At 47.6% G+C, this 15679-nt stretch overlaps 1 protein-coding gene across 4 annotated transcripts in view; it reads left to right on the top strand.

The window, feature by feature from the left end:
* The first annotated feature begins 10776 nt into the window (after positions 1-10776).
* Positions 10777-15679, top strand: part of UBE2E1 (ubiquitin conjugating enzyme E2 E1) — a 73153-nt gene continuing 68250 nt past the window's right edge. Inside the window, exons 1-2 of one of the 4 annotated variants that reach the window (XM_053261873.1) lie at positions 10777-11085; positions 13250-13428. In XM_053261873.1, the coding sequence (XP_053117848.1) occupies positions 13277-13428 (152 nt within the window). In that variant the 5' untranslated portion in view covers positions 10777-11085; positions 13250-13276. Of the gene's footprint in view, positions 11086-11629; positions 11888-12071; positions 12258-13249; positions 13429-15679 lie in introns of those variants that run through there. The other 3 variants (XM_053261872.1, XM_053261874.1, XM_053261875.1) reach the window with 3 other exon arrangements.

Raw genomic sequence — 15679 nt, 5'->3', positions numbered from 1 at the left:
CAGCAACAGTCACTGGTGGTACTGTGCTGGGGGTGGATAGAGCCAGTTACTCTCCCCCTGCTAAATAAAGAGAATCACGTTAAAAGGTGCCTCTTTGCCAAATTAACACCAATGAAACAAAGCAGGCCTACAAGAAAGAACAAGTCAAGAACCGAGCAGAAAAATGGAAAAATAAGCCACTGTATGGTCAATATTTGCACAATATAACCAGAAAATCAAACATCACCAAGACCTGGCAATGGCTTAAGAATGACAACTTGAAGAAAGAAACCGAGTGTTTAATACTGGCTGCATAAGAACAGGCACTAAGAACAAATTATTACAGATAATAAGCAGGGTTCTTACTCTTTATCCTCCTCCCCCGCCACCATTTTTGGTGTCTCCTTGCTCTGCCTTCTGATTGGTAGATGCAATTGGTGGGGGCTGGAGTCAGAAAAGGAAATTAGGAAGAGAAAATGGAGTGGTGGCTGAATTAAGTCTTATAGCTGGTTCCACAGGGACTATTGCCACCTCCAGCCCTGCCCAATCTCAGCCCATCCGGAATGGGGTGTTCAAGGGAACGCCTTGATTGTACCTACAAAGAGAAACCCCCTGTGTGGCTGCACTGGATCTTGTATTGTTTGCACTTCTTTGGGGAGTAGCCGTTTAGTCAGGGAACTTGGGGAGTTCCCTTTGGGGAGTGGGTGATTCTTGGTTTGGAGCTGGAAGTAAGGATATTCCCCTCCTGGCCCCTTTCCCCTCCTGGCCCCTTTCCCCTTTGTGCTTTTGAGCTGTGTTTACTCGCTGGACATTAGAATCCCAGGTTTCTCTCTCGCTCCACAAAAAAGTGTGAAATGCAGGAATTCTTGGTAGTTCTCCAAGCAGGTACTAGGGTTTTTCTCTAATCCAGAGGTATCAAACTCAAAATCTGGTGGTGTGCTGGATCAGACTCTGATGCATCTCAGAATCATGGTCAACAGGCAACCTCTGGCTTGCTAGTCAAGTCATTTCCCAGCTGTGCCATTAGGTGGCTACTGGAGCAAAAAACCCAACTTCACATACACTGATGGGGTATGAACTGTCAGTGACTGATCTAGAGAGAGATCTTGAGGTCATAGTGAACAGCCCATTGAAAGTGTCGACTCAATGCATGGCACCTGTGAAAAAGGCAAATTTCATGCTAGGAATCATTAGGAAGGGGGTTGGAAATAAAAATGCTAATATTATCATGGCCCTTTACAAATCTATGATGTGACCACATTTGGAGTACTGCATGTAGCTCTGGTCACCATATCTTAAGAAGATTATTGTAGAACTGGAAAAGGTGCAGAAAAGAATAACCAAGATGATCAGGGCCCTGGACCACCTCCTTTTTGAAGCAAGGCTACATCATCTGGGGCTTTTTAGTTTGGAAAAGAGGTGACTACAGAGAGAAATGATCGAGGAAAATAATATTATGCATGGAGTAGAGAGTGTGGACAGAGAAAATTTTCTCTCTCATACACAACACTAGAACCAGGAGTTATCCCCTGAAACTGAAGGCCGGGAAATTTAGGACTGACAAAAGTAAGTACTTTTTCACACAGCACACAATTAATTTATGGAATTCTCTGCCACAGGATGATGGCCACTAGCTTGAATGGCTTTAAAAGTGTCTTAGACAAATTCACAGAGGACAGGTCTATCAATGGCTACTAGTCTGATGTATACAGGCCACCTCTAGCCTCAGAGGCCTCTCCATACCAGTTGCAGGGGAGCAACAGCAGGAGAGAGGGCAAGCTCTCACTTTTTGCCTGTGGGCTCCCCAAAGGCATCTGGTGGGCCACTGTGTGAAACAGGATGCTGGCCTAGATAGGCCTTGGGCCTGATCCAGCAGGAGTGTTCTTATGAAGGAAGAAAGGGCGGAGCTGTGCAGACTGCTGTCATTATCTAGAACAATGTGGATTTTCTCTCTCTTCATTTTGGGATGTCTGTGGGTACAAGTAACCAATTGAGCTTGCAACTGAAGTTCTTCAGGGTCTGCATGGAGAAGCTGCAGACTGAAAGATTCCCCCCTCCCACTCCACCCCAGTGCCAGGGGTATAGCTATAATTGAGCGGATGGGTTCAATGAACCTGGGCTCCAGAGGGCCCCCCAGCTCCACTCCTCTCTATTTTCTTCATTATCTCCCTCACTCTGAAGGGCCGCTGGGGAGAGGGATGAACACAGTCCTCCTCTCCCCTAGCTATGTGCATACCCAGTGCATTTCCTCAGAAGTAGCTATCAGTAATAGGGATTGCCTCCTAAGTGCATCTAAAACTGATTTTCATGGACATGAGAGGTGGGGGAAGCTCATTCATTAGCATCAAGCTACTTCTTTCAGAGCAAATCAAGTGATTAGCAAACTAATCCGGGACCTGTAATGCAAAACACCTCCTGAAGGACCTTAAGCTTGGGATGAGGGTGGGTAATTTCTCATGCCTCACCTCTTTTCTCAGCATAAATGAGTAAACTACCTTTGGGAAAGAAACACTGGACTTACCGTGAAGGGTTCTTTCTCTGAAGTAGGAGGTCACGGCTCACATAGGGTTAACTTCCATCCTTTGCTCCCAATAGACAGGAAGTTTCAGGTGTTTTCAGGTAGCTGACATCAGTCCCCTTCTCCCAGCATGCTTAGGTGTAACCCCCAGTTCTGACTGTCAAGTGTCATGATCCAAATGCAGCGTTCGAGAGCCTGAGCTGCCCGCAGTGCTCCAAGGTTTGGTATATCTGAGGTTCTCAAGGTGTGAAGAAAAAGGGTGGGCATGAAAAAGATAGCATGCACGGGATAATAAGGAAAGGACGGAAGAGATCTGAACCTGAGGAATTGGTTCTTGACTCATAACCATAGAGGTGCCAGGCCCCGGCAGGAGAACCCCCCTGGCCAGCTAGTCCCTGATCCACAGGTGGGCTGCGTGACCTCCTACTTCAGAGGAGAAAGAACCCTTCACGGTAAGTCCAAAGTTTCTTTCTCCCTCGAAGGAGGTCACGGCTCACATAGGGACCAACCAGAGCAGTTATGTATCCTGAGGGGGGAGGAAGTGGATCAGTGTTGTACCACCTGCTGTAGGACCATGCGCCCGAAGGCTGCCTGATCCGTAAAAAGGGAATTGATTTTGTAATGTTTGAGAAAGGGGGAGGTGGACGACCACGCGGCAGATTTCCCCCCGAGGTGCCTGTGCTGAGAAGGCCGCCGAGGTGGTTGCATTCCATGTCGAGTGAGCCTCATGTGAGTGAGCTTCTGGGAACTTGTAGCAACAGTGCCTGGTATGCAGAAGTGATACATGCCCTAAGCCAACATGCCAAGGTGACCTCTGAGGCCTTAGCGCCCAAGGAAGTAGCGTGGAAGGACACGAAGAGAGCTTTGGACCACCTAAGGTCCTTTGAATGTATGTGTGCAGAGCCCTGCGGACATCTAAGGAATGCCAACTGCGTTCCTGAGGGTGTTTGGGTTTCGGGCAAAAGGATGGTAAGATTATAGCCTCAGATCGGTGAAAAACAGAGTTTAGCTTTGGCACAAAGGTAGGATCGGTTTTCAAAATCATTGCATTGGGCTGAAAGACGCAGAGCTCCTTTCTAATCGAGAGGGCCCCCAATTCCAATACCCTATGGGCCAACATGATTGCCACTAAGAACAGGACCTTGTAGGATAGATACTTTAGGGGAATGGAAGATAGTGGTTCGAAGAGGGCCCTTGTGAGGGCATTCAGGACTTTATTAAGGTTCCATGAAGGAAAGCGATGGACTGGTGGAGGGGCTATGTTGGTCACCCCTTGTAAGAAACGGGAAAGGTGGGGATGCAGGGAGATGCCCCTGGCTCCTCTTAACCTTCGGATGGATGCCAGGGCTGATGCCTGTCACTTCAGGGTATTGTGCCGCAGGCCTTGGTCCATTTCGCCTGTAATAGCAATAGCAATAGCACTTACATTTATATACCGCTTTATAGCCAGAGCTCTCTAAGCGGTTTACAATGATTTAGCATATTGCCCCCAACATTCTGGGTACTCATTTTACCGACCTCAGAAGGATGGAAGGCTGAGTCAACCTTGAGCCCCTGGTCAGTATCGAACTTGTAACCTTCTGGTTACAGGACGGCAGTTTTTACCACTGCGCCACCAGGGGCTCATGTAAGAAAGCAAGGACCTGGGGAACCCTGGCCAAAAGGGGGTCTACCTTCTTACATCTAGCCCATCTAAAGAAGGCGGCCCAGGTTGCCTGGTAAATCCTGTTAGTACTTTGCCGCCTGTGTTTTGAACTGTCCTGGAATAGCCTCTCTTCGCTAATTGCGCGTGCTCAAACTCTAAGTGTATAGTTGGAGCTACGCTGGGTCTGAATGGAATGGAGGAACTCCATTCGGAAGCGCTGCTTTCGGGTGAAGAGGTTTGCCATTTTAGGTTCAGAACTGCGCACCATGTCCCATCTCTCTTGGGTGCCAAGAACAAAACAGAGTAGACGCCATGAGATAAATCTGTTGATGGCACTGGCTCTATGGCCTGGATCTGGAGCAGGTGGTGAATGGCCTGCTTCATGCGTTGGTGTTTGATTAGGTTCTTGGGCCGTGGGGAGACAATGAGCTGGTTGTGTGGCATGGAGGTGAACTCCAGAGAATATCCTGCTCCCAGGGTGTTTAATACCCATTTGTCCTGAGCAGCCATCTCCCACCTGGGGGCAAAGTGCTGCAACCTGGCCCCTACTGGAAGATAGTCAGTTTTGCTTCCGGTTTGGCTGACTTCCGGTCTGGAGGGCGGCGTATTGTGGCTGCCGGAAGCCCGATCTGTTTTTCTGGTTCCGGTGGGTGTTGGTTCCCCACTGGGGTCGTCCTTGACCGCGGTTCAGGCAGTGGTCTCGAAAGCGGTTGCCCTGCTTAGAGGAATGAAAGGAATGGCGGTTATTGCAGAAATGGCTGCGTGCCTCCTTGCGACCCGAAGGCATGGCCCTTTTGTTGTCTCGAGTCTCGACCAAACTGTCTATTGGGAGCAAGGTATGGAAGTTAATCCTATGTGAGCTCCTACTTCTTCCTCCTACTTCGAGGAAGAAATGATAATATTTTCTCGAACCAATACTGCAGTACCTGTAGACTTTAAGTTTGTTGTGTTGGCTATGGTGGTCTTGTGAACAGGCTCTAGCAAAGCCCTGGTTGGGGTTGCTACCCTTTTCTGGATCTGCTGTCCCTGTGCCATTAACAGTATCTGACATACAGGTATGTTGCAAGTGCAGGTTTTCTTTCCACTTCCTCCAGTGCTGGGAAAAACCTCACCTCCTATTTTCTCTGTATCAGACTTCCTGCCAAAGGTGCAGGGGCAAGTCCTCTGCTTTTCCCCCAGCCCCCGTGCAGCCTCCACACTCTGCATAAAGCCTAGCTGTCACACAACTGACTCTCCAGGAGCCCTTTGCCTTTATGTATTATTTGTTTAGTCCATGACGATTATACCATGCAGTGTTTGCCAATTTAAAATAAAACCCCACCAAGTAGGGAGAAAAATATCATCTTTCATGTGAACTGTGGCAACTTTCACTGCTTGATAAAAACATTGCTAATGCTGCAGACCCAAGATTGCACTCTTCTACTGGAATAAGTATTATTTTCCAGTTTCGTAATCACTAATGCAAATGAGAAACCACGCTATCTGGAAGCATGCATTAGATTTGTGAAAGGTTTTAGCCTTTTGTCCTTCAATTGTGTTTGATCAAGTTAATTCTCTCTGTATCTCTATCGGCTTCAGGGGCCTAAAACTGCAGGTGGCTGTGCCCAGTGGCAAAAGCTATAACTGAACAAGCAGGTTTGGGGGGATGTATTTGGGACCCTGAAGGAGAAGGGCCTGCCAGTTGAGCAACAGCTAACTCTTCACTCTCCCCCGCCCAACTCTTGAAAAAAGAAGGCAGGGAGGTGGGGAAGACAGGGGCCGGTGGCCTATCGTAATTCTTGTCCCAGGGCCCACTCCAACCTAGCGATGCCCTTGGCTGTGCACAGGGAGGCACACTGGCCAGGCTGCAAATGTAACATGAACTGATTGTGGCTGGACAGCTCCACTCCCTGTGTACGTTCAGCTGGGGACTTCCAACGGAAGTGAGGCTTCAAATCTTCTTCACATTCATGTCTGTGCTCACTTGATCTGAGAAGGTGCCACACAAGCCCTTTGGGATCCTCTTACGTTATACATCATCTTGCTTCCGCCATGCTCCTGTGCACCCAGCATGTTTAGCACAAAGAGAAAGCACCCCTCCCACATCACTTACACATCATTTCAGACTTTACAAAACTTTCCCTTTTCATCCTTCAAGAAAGAGATACAAATATGATGAATATTTAGATACTGCTTTTGGGCACTTAACCAATCAATCAATCAATTTCAATAAACGTTCCCAAAGCAGATTACATAGCTATAAATAAATAAACAGAATGGCTCCCTATCCCCAGTGGGCTTGCAATCTCAAAAAAAAGAAACATAAGATAGATACCAGCAACAGCCACTGGAGGGATGCTTTGCTTGGGATGGATAGGGCCAGTTGCTCTCCCCCTGCTAAATAAAGAGAATCACTACTACGTTCCTCTTTGCTCAGTTAGCAAGGGACTAACCCAAGAATATAGATGATGATGATGATCATGATCATGATCATGATCAGAATGGAGGAAAAGTCTGCAGTTTGAAAGGTAGTATAAATGGTGGTATGTGCAAAACAGTAATGTTATACTCTACTGTGACCAAGAAACTAGGAGGATCCAGGCAGGTAGGATAAGGTCCAGTTCTCAGATGGTCTTAAGTTTTATGAGATGAAGTAAATGGACTGCAATTTAAAAGAATCTTGAAAAGGGGAATAAAACCCATTGCTCTACTCTGATCTTCCCCTGCCCCACAAACTGACATGATCATGTTCAGGGATAGATTTTGACACACACAGTTAGAGCCAAGCGATATGTGACATCTTTCAGGCATCTTTTGTTGCCACACTCTCACAACTGCTTTAAATAGCTGGACATTTTTTTTCAGCAGAGAAAGCACAAGAGAGGAAAGGGTTAATAAAGTCTTTTTTCCCCCCTCCTCCCCTCCATGGGGGTCTTCTGCTTTAGTTTAAAGCCTCCAGATAGCATTTTGTAAAAAGGAAAAAAACACCAGGAACTAATTACACACTCCTGAGAGCCATGTGTAATTTGGCTCATACCTTCTTTGGCATAAGAGAATAGCTTTCACTTAATTCTATGCAAAAAACGATTGCCATTGCACTGGGAGCCAAATCTACTTCCTTTCTTTGTCCATGAGTGTGAAGGTACATGCATGTGCGCATGTGAATGAACACACACATGCACACATTTATTCTATCTACTTGGTTACACTGGATTTCACGTGCAGCATGTCCTCTTGTTCTTTGGACATGTTAGCCCCATTCAGACATCATGTTGTATGTGTATACAGGTCTCATGTCTTTTTGTGTGAATATCTGTACATGAATTCATTTTATTAGTCAAGCTCAGGCCCCCTCCAGTGTAGGAAACAAGAAGTGTGCTGTGGTACTTCCACTAAACATAATGTATATATATGTGTATAAATACATATGTACAAATAACTGTACATGTGTACAGGTCTGAATATACATACACTGTACACAGATTGTATGTACATCAAACATAATGTGTGAGTATGGCTATTGTTGCTAAAATGAGTTCACAGCAAGCCCATCAATAGGACTTTTTTGTTTGTGTCTGTCTGGTATGTCTCCCTGGAAGTAAGCCAACTGCTAAGGAAAGTCCAAGCTGCACTGAGGAGGAAGCATTGACTTCTGTCTTTAGCCCTTAGTTGCTGGCAGAAGATGACGCCAAGCCAAATCACATGAAGATGGAACGGATATGCTGGATGCATTCTTCCTGGTCTCAGGCCTGTTTGGGCACAGAAATCATCTTGCTTGCCCTGAAGGAGGAGAACAGGGGAAATGTGGTTTTTGATGTCCACAGACACAGTAACTTTCTGCATAGGCTGTCTGAGTTAGGGACTGGTTTAGGTGCTGTGGTTCAATCAGAGGCGATTTGAGGCAGGCTGCTGCTCAAAGCCACCAACCGTTGCTGCCTTGCCAGCCCAGGCCCCTGCATCAACTGAGCACTTACTCAGTCCCACACCACTGCCCCATCACTAGGCATGCACTCAGTCACACAATTCACCACCAGGCCAGAAGCCTAGTTCTGGTTGCCGCTTCCCTTCTCAGCAGCACTCAGAGTTGTTCTCCAGCTGGCATCAAGCATCACCAGCTCTCTCACTCATACTCTCTGCAGTAACTTGTGTGCTTTGCCTCTTCCTTTTTGGGAGCAGACAAAGCACGCTAGCCTCTTCTTGGTTAGAGAGAGAGGCCAGCCAATGGTGATGCCTGCTGCCTGCCTCTGGCTGGTGTCACTTCTTGCTGTAGCAGGCAGTGGACATCCAGTGGCAGGATGGTGATCTCTCTCACTGCGCCAGTTGACCGGATCTCTCTCTTGCATGCACATTCATTTTTCAGACTGCATGGGAGCGGGAGAGAGAACCAGACAACTGGCACAGCAAGAGAGATCCTTGGCTTGCTACTAATGCCGGAGGCCTGTTGCTGATGCCGGATGTCCTTTGCTTCCTGCTACAGTAAGCAGCTATGCCAGCCAGAGGCAGGTAGCAGGCATCACCACTGACCAATCTCCCTCTCTAGCACATGTTCTTTCTCCTCTCCAGCAAACAGACATGTGTGTTTTGTTGCTTCCAAAATGGAGAAGACAAATCACACAGGTTTGCTGAATGATAGAGAGGGTGAGTGAGGCAGACTAACTCGTGATCTTTGATGCCAGCTGGGGTAGTGCTGAACACAGCCAAGAAGAGAAGTGGCGATGGGTGCTAGGCTTCCAGTGATTGGGTAGGGCCAGGGAGGAAGTGTTGGGGTGTGACCAGGGAGGTGGTGGCAACTAATATAAGGAGGTGGCAGCAGCAGCGGCAGCAGAAGAGAGCTAAGGCGATGTCCATGGGGGCGGTGCAGAGACCTGCATGTGCCACCCCATGGCACAGTTGCTGCCTGAAGCTGTTGCCTCACCTCACCTCTTTTGATAGCTGCCCCTGACTTCAGTGGCTTCACTCCTACATGGATGGAATATTCCTGAAGATGGTATTGGGACACTGCCGCTTGACTTCATGACATTTACATTATGCTGTCCAATAGGGTCCATTCTGTCTCCCTGGCTGTTTAACATGAAATAAAGCTTTTGGAATAAAGTGCCATCGGTCAGGGGCGTAGCTAGGGGTGAGGGGTCCTGTGTTCATCCCTCTCTCTGGCGGCCCCCCAGAGATAATGAAGAAAATAGAGAGAGATGGAGATGGAGGGCCCTCAGGAGCTGGGGGCCCGTGTTCTTTGAACCCTTTCACTCAATTATAGTGACGCCCCTGCCATCGGTACATCAATAACACCCCAGTCTTTTTCTCCTCTTCATTGGATTTAAGTCAGAGCAGAAATAAGGAATCGGTGTATAGGATTAGTAATGGACTGGATGAGTTCTAATAAACTGAAGCTTGGCCCTGATAAGATGGAAGCTAGTAGGTGGTCCATCTGATTGCTAATTGGGCTAATATAGGGAACATATCCCATCATTTGGAAACTATTACAGTGTTTCACATTGGCTGTTGGACCATTTCAAACTGTTGGGTGTTCTCTATACAGCCCTAAATGGCTGGGGACCTGGGTACTTGAAGGGCTGGTCTTTCACATGAACATGCCCAAATCCTTCATTGTTCATCTGAGGTTGTCTTCTGGGATCTTCCTGTCATCTGAGTTAGCAGAGTGATAACCAAAGAGAGTATTCTGGTTGTGATGCCTTGGATAGGGAATGGAGCATACAGATTTACAAAATAGAACAAATAGGAAAGATGACTTCTTTCTTTCCTCTGGCACAGCTTGGTCACCATCTCCCTTCCCACATGACATGCTCTTCCCAATAGCAAGCTGGCTGTAAAGGGACATGCTGGGCCACGCTAAAGGAAAGAGGGTGGGTGCTTTCCATCCTCCTTGCTCTGTGGAACCATCACAACTGGCTTTCTATTAGGGAACACAAGCTGGCCATATAAGGAATGAAGAAAAGACCTCCCTCCAGATCAGGTTGCTCTTGCATTTGGGGATAAATCACGACAGCTCTTGCATGTGGGGCTTGTATTCTTAGAAGAGCACACAGCTAGAGACCAAAGCATACCCTCTCAAAATGATGGGAATTTCTGCTAGTTGTAATGAAAGGTCACTTGGCTTTTCTGCAACTCAGCAGCAGATCAGTAGCAACCATGGAGAGAAGAAAGTCAGTGAAGAAACTCTCTGACTCACTGATTGGCTCCTGAATTACTGATACATTTAAAAATAAAACCAGATTTTCCTTCAGTCTGCTGCCAAGACTCAAGCGCCTTCATGCTAGATCTCAGAATGGGACTGGTGACATCACAGACTTCCCCATTGTAAGTTAATGATGTCACCCAAGCGGAACAATGGAATGAATCCTGCACTATAGAATGGGAAAACCCATCAGCTAATGAAGTTAAAAATGCAAAGCTAAAGCTAAAAAAAATAAAAGGTGTGTGTGTGTGGGGGGGGAAATTCTGGTATTAATAACTTCTGTTACATGATCACACAACGTTTTGTTACACCTTCCCCAAGCTCTTCTATGTCCCCATATGAAGTAACGGTTCCAGAACTCACAGCTTGGCAACAACCCACCTCAAAGCTCCCACCCTGGGCCCCACGTGCTGAGTTGGCAGCACCCACCCTTTCTTAAACTTGGCTTATGAAGAAGAGGGGAAATTGTTGCCGTTTGCTTAAGATGTGATGCGAGAGAGACAGGTGTGAAGCCAGGTGAGGCCAGAGGAGTGAAACCGAGGGGACACTGAGTCCCTCGATGCTCTTCGTGGGGAAGACAGTTCCTTCTGCTGCTGCTGCTGCTGCTGCTCTACACAACTCGGACCAGTGCAAGCCCCTCGACGGGAAAGGGAGCCGCTCCTTCTCTACTCGGCAGCAGCAGGCCTGTTGCTTTAGGACGCTTGACAGTTAAAATCTGCTGAGGCTGCAGCCACCGGAGCAGGGACAGGTGGTTTCTGTCTGCTGAGGAAAGTGAGTGAGAGAAGGGGAACTCTGAGCTCTGAGGCTGGGCATTGCAGTCCTCCTCTCCGCTCCTCCAGTTTTCACCTTTCCTGCTTTTTAAGACGTGGGCAGGTGAGGGAGGGGGGAGGAATGAAAGAAAGGGACACCCTGAAAAGTCTTTGGGTGTGAGGCAGATGGGAGGGGGGAGGAGAAACACACCTATCAGTCTGTGTCATCTTTTTTTTCCAGAGACCCCTCCCTTTCCCCCCCCCACGCCCCCGGTCCGGACTAAGAACACGCACTCCTGACTCCTCCGTTTTGTTGGGTGGAAGGGCCGTCTCTTAAATAAAGGCTCTGCGTCTGAGCAGTGCCCTGCCAAGGTGTGGGGTGTTTACACAGCTCGCTTCAGTCACATCAAGGGCTCTCCCCATGGCACACCCACCCACCCCCGTTTTATTCTCCCTCGACAGACAGCCACCTAAAAATCCTTAAGGACACAAGTTTGGGCTGGGGAGGTGAGGACACGTCCCAGTAGGGAAGAAGCTCCCCCTTCCCCGCCCCCCCGGGGTCTACTGCACATCCCTAGCTGTCGAGCCTCTCTCCCTCGAGTGTGTGTGTGTCTGTGTGTAAATGTGTGTGTGACACCGGCTGGCTCCCCTCCCCTGCTTGGCGGGGGTGGTGGGGGGGAGCGCGCAGGCAGGCAGGCAGGCAGGGAAGCCATTGCCTGTTTAATAGTTGCTGTTGCAGCACTTCCGCTTCTCTCCCAGCGAGAGAGACACGAGTGGCCAGGCCCAGCCGCACCGAGGAGGAGCAGCCAGACACAAAGGGAGAGGTATGGGGAAGGGGCGCCCCACTTCCAAGGCAAGACGCAGCCCCCCCACCCCGGCGGCCGCCCCGGCTTGGCCCGGGAGGGCGCTGAAGGGAAACGAGCAAGGGCGGCAGAAGAGGGCTTTGTGGCTGCCCGGGCAAAGCGAGCGATGCGGGGGGGGGGGGAGCGACCTGGGTTGGCGAAGGAGACGTGGGGGAGGGAGAGAAAGGAAACGGGGAGATCCTTTCTGGGGCTGTCAGAGGCCGCCCCCAACCCCTTTCCCCGGGCTGAGCCAGGGGAGGGTAGCCGTGGTAGCAGGAGGAGGGTGTCTGGATGTGCAGCTTTTGCCTGCCTAGGTCCTGCTTGAGAGAGAAGGCAAGATATGGGGGTGGAGGTAGGAATCCGGGGCGGCGGGGGGAGAGGAGGAAGGTTGTAGGGGAAACCGGGGTTGGGGGGCCGTGAAGGCCGAGAAGTAGGGAAGAAGCGAAGGATGGGATGAGGTTCCCTCTTTGGGTAGTAGCAGCTCTCAAATTGAAGGGGGGGTGTCCTTCCCCCACTGAGCTCTTTAATCTTAGTGGGAAATCCTCTCCTCTCGTACCCAGAAATTATTCCCGACAGCTTCTGATCCCTCTTTCTCTTCTCTGCCCATATAGTTTCCCCCCCTTCCCTTTAATTTTCTCTGCCTTTTCAATTCTGAGCAACCCTGCCCCCCCACCCCCCGCCCCGAATTAGCAGTCACCAGTTATATGCTTTCTGAAAAGTATTACCACTGCCACCATCACCCCACTTCCTGTGGTTTCCAGTTTCATCTCTAATCTCTTAAGACAATTTCTATCCTCTACCCCATTCACTACCCTCGTTGATAGTCTGCCCTTCCTAGGCACCATCACCACCCCTTCCTTTGAAGGTACTGATCCTTTTTTCACTCCACCTTGGGAGCAGTGATTGTCTCCTCTTCTACTAATATTTCCTCCCCACTGTCTACGGTCTCTTTTTGCCATGTGTCCTGTATGCTGTTGGGAATAGATATTTTGGAAGGGTATGATTGGTCCCTTGTGTTAAGATTTGGAACAGAATTCTAAGGAAATTACTTTGTCTCCCTAATCCTGTTTCCCCTGTATTAATTATTGCTGTGTGCATATGTCCCCTTTTCTGTTCCTTCCCCTTCCCCCTTTCCAGAGATGGAGCTGCACTAAATGTTACTGAAACTGGGGAGATATGGCTTCTTTTTCCTCTTTGAAGCCCTGTAAAGCCTATAGTGAGACCAAAAAAAAAAAAAAAAAGAATAAAAATCCAGAGATTTCTAAGACCCCTTTGGAAGTTAGGTTCCTTGTCCATGCGTTTACTCTGTTTCCATCCTCGTTCCCTGTGGTGTCTCCTCTCCAGGTTTGGGGTGCGTAGTGGGGGGTAGCTATGTCGGATGACGATTCAAGGGCTAGCACCAGCTCTTCTTCATCTTCATCCTCCAACCAACAGACTGAGAAAGAGACAAACACACCTAAGAAGAAGGAAAGTAAAGTCAGCATGAGTAAAAACTCCAAGCTCCTCTCTACCAGTGCCAAGAGGTGAGAATATCCTTACACATGAATTGCATTCTTTGTCTATATCTGAGTGTTTGTGACATCCTTGTGCCATGGTAGGTTCTGCATAAAGTACATCTTCTTCCATATCAGTATTGTCATCTGATATTTTTAAATTAAAAGACTATCCTGTTTCCCCCAACAATTGCTCTAACCCTCCCCTTGAGTCTTGTCCCAATATAGATCACCTACATTTATAGTCATTAAAGTTGAGAGCATGTGACATGAAACCAAAAAACATCTCTACTTATTTTCTGCCTTGCTACTGACTTAACTGCATGGCCTTGGGCAAAACACTTAATTTCTTCATTTGTTTGACTTACAAGTAGATTTGGATTATAACAGGAAAGGGCTGAGTATTAAGGTTTGGTAGATGCTTTGAGCTTTCCTGATTAGAGATGCAAAATACTAGTTCTTCCATGGGCTCTGGAGGAAGATGATATTTTGTATGGTTGCTGACATTTACAGTCAATACTAGAGAGGACTACATTTCCAAGGAAATACTTGTTCTTCATCTCTCAAATTTACCTGAATTTGAACCTTACTTTCACTTTGGTGGAGTTTTATGGAGTTTCATCTCCACAGCTTCAATAAGAAAATTATCCATATGAATTATGATTGAAAATATTTGCAAGGTACAAACCTCACACTTGTGGTCCTTGTACTGTATATATTTTGTGATACTGGAGTTTATTTTTTAGCAAGTTAGCTGATAGCTCGAGTGCTCTCCATCTTGTTCGCATTGATGTTTTTTGACACAGTGAAGAAAGGAGGAGTTTTCATTAAGAATTTACAGAGGGAAGTGAGTTCTAGTTGTGCCGTTAAGGGTTAAAGAGTTTCATCTCCACAGCTTCAATAAGAAAATTATCCATATGAATTATGATTGAAAATATTTGCAAGGTACAAACCTCACACTTGTGGTCCTTGTACTGTATATATTTTGTGATACTGGAGTTTATTTTTTAGCAAGTTAGCTGATAGCTCGAGTGCTCTCCATCTTGTTCGCATTGATGTTTTTTGACACAGTGAAGAAAGGAGGAGTTTTCATTAAGAATTTACAGAGGGAAGTGAGTTCTAGTTGTGCCGTTAAGGGTTAAAGAGGAGAGCTGGTATTCTCCTCAGGGGATAGAGCTGCTCTGGGAGGAGCATCTAGGTTCCAAATTCCCCCTCTGGCATCTCCAAGTTAGGGCTGAGATTCCTGCCTGTAATCTTGGAGACGCCACTGTCTGTGTAGTCAGTACTGAGCTAGATGGACCAATGGTCTGACTCAGTATATGGCAGCTTCCTATGTTCCTATTCTGGCCTCTTGGGGAAGGAGGAGCAAAAAGAAGAATAAAGGTCAACGATATCTCTAAATATTGCCTTTCTTTTACCTTCTAAGTGATAAAAATCAATGGGAATTTTGTTACTGATTTCATCGATGCTTAGATATTCTTCATTGTGGTTAGTGAGGGAAAATCTGTCCATACTATTTGTCCTTCATTCCTGTGAAGGCATTAATACGATCAGTCAGAATGTGGGAGTTCCCCCGCCCCCCATCCATCTTCAGCAACCTCAGTAAGAAGCTAGTAAAGTGTTCTTCATTGTAAGATCTGGGAGCCCTTGGCAGATCTCATCAACCCTAAGTGTGGCTCTCAGTCTAATTGTTAATTGGGCCTGTGCAAAGCTTTGACTGAAACTAAATACTCCTCACAGTCCACCTGGCACCCTGTGAAGGTGACTGTTCCCACCATGAAGTGCTGCACTTTGCCCAGCACCAGTGGGCTCCTTTAAGGGAAATTGAGCCCTCTTGAGCCCCTTCACAGTTGTGCCATCTTGGAAAGTGTGTGTGGAGTTCTGGGGAGTATAGCCTTTCCCAGCACTGTCCCCCAGAGCTCCTAAGAGAGAGCTCTGTCTCAGAGTCCTCACAGCACGGAGAAAAGCACAGCATGCAGAGGTCAGCACAGTGAGAGTTGACTCTTGCATTAAAGAAACTTTTTTGCCAGAGTGGCCCCCAGATGAAGGATGAAGTCTTGGACTTTGTTGATTTTGAGTCAAACAGTATTTTTCAGCCAGCTGGTGAAGTGGGCATAACACTGGTCTGCATTACAAAGTTGATGCAAAGATTACCAGGGTTATGAAGTGTTGGCCTGGACATGTCTTTGGAATAGAAGTGAAGTGCATAAATGTGCTGTCAGTAGGCTTTTGTTGTTATTACCTGGAGAAGTAATACAGTACGCTTAAGCAGAGATGTCAG

This window comes from Hemicordylus capensis, chromosome 6 (genome assembly GCF_027244095.1).
Source record: "Hemicordylus capensis ecotype Gifberg chromosome 6, rHemCap1.1.pri, whole genome shotgun sequence".
NCBI classification, from domain to species: Eukaryota; Metazoa; Chordata; class Lepidosauria; order Squamata; family Cordylidae; genus Hemicordylus; species Hemicordylus capensis.
The sequence above is the reverse complement of the archived record's forward strand: the minus strand, read 5'-3'. Positions and strand labels throughout refer to the sequence as shown.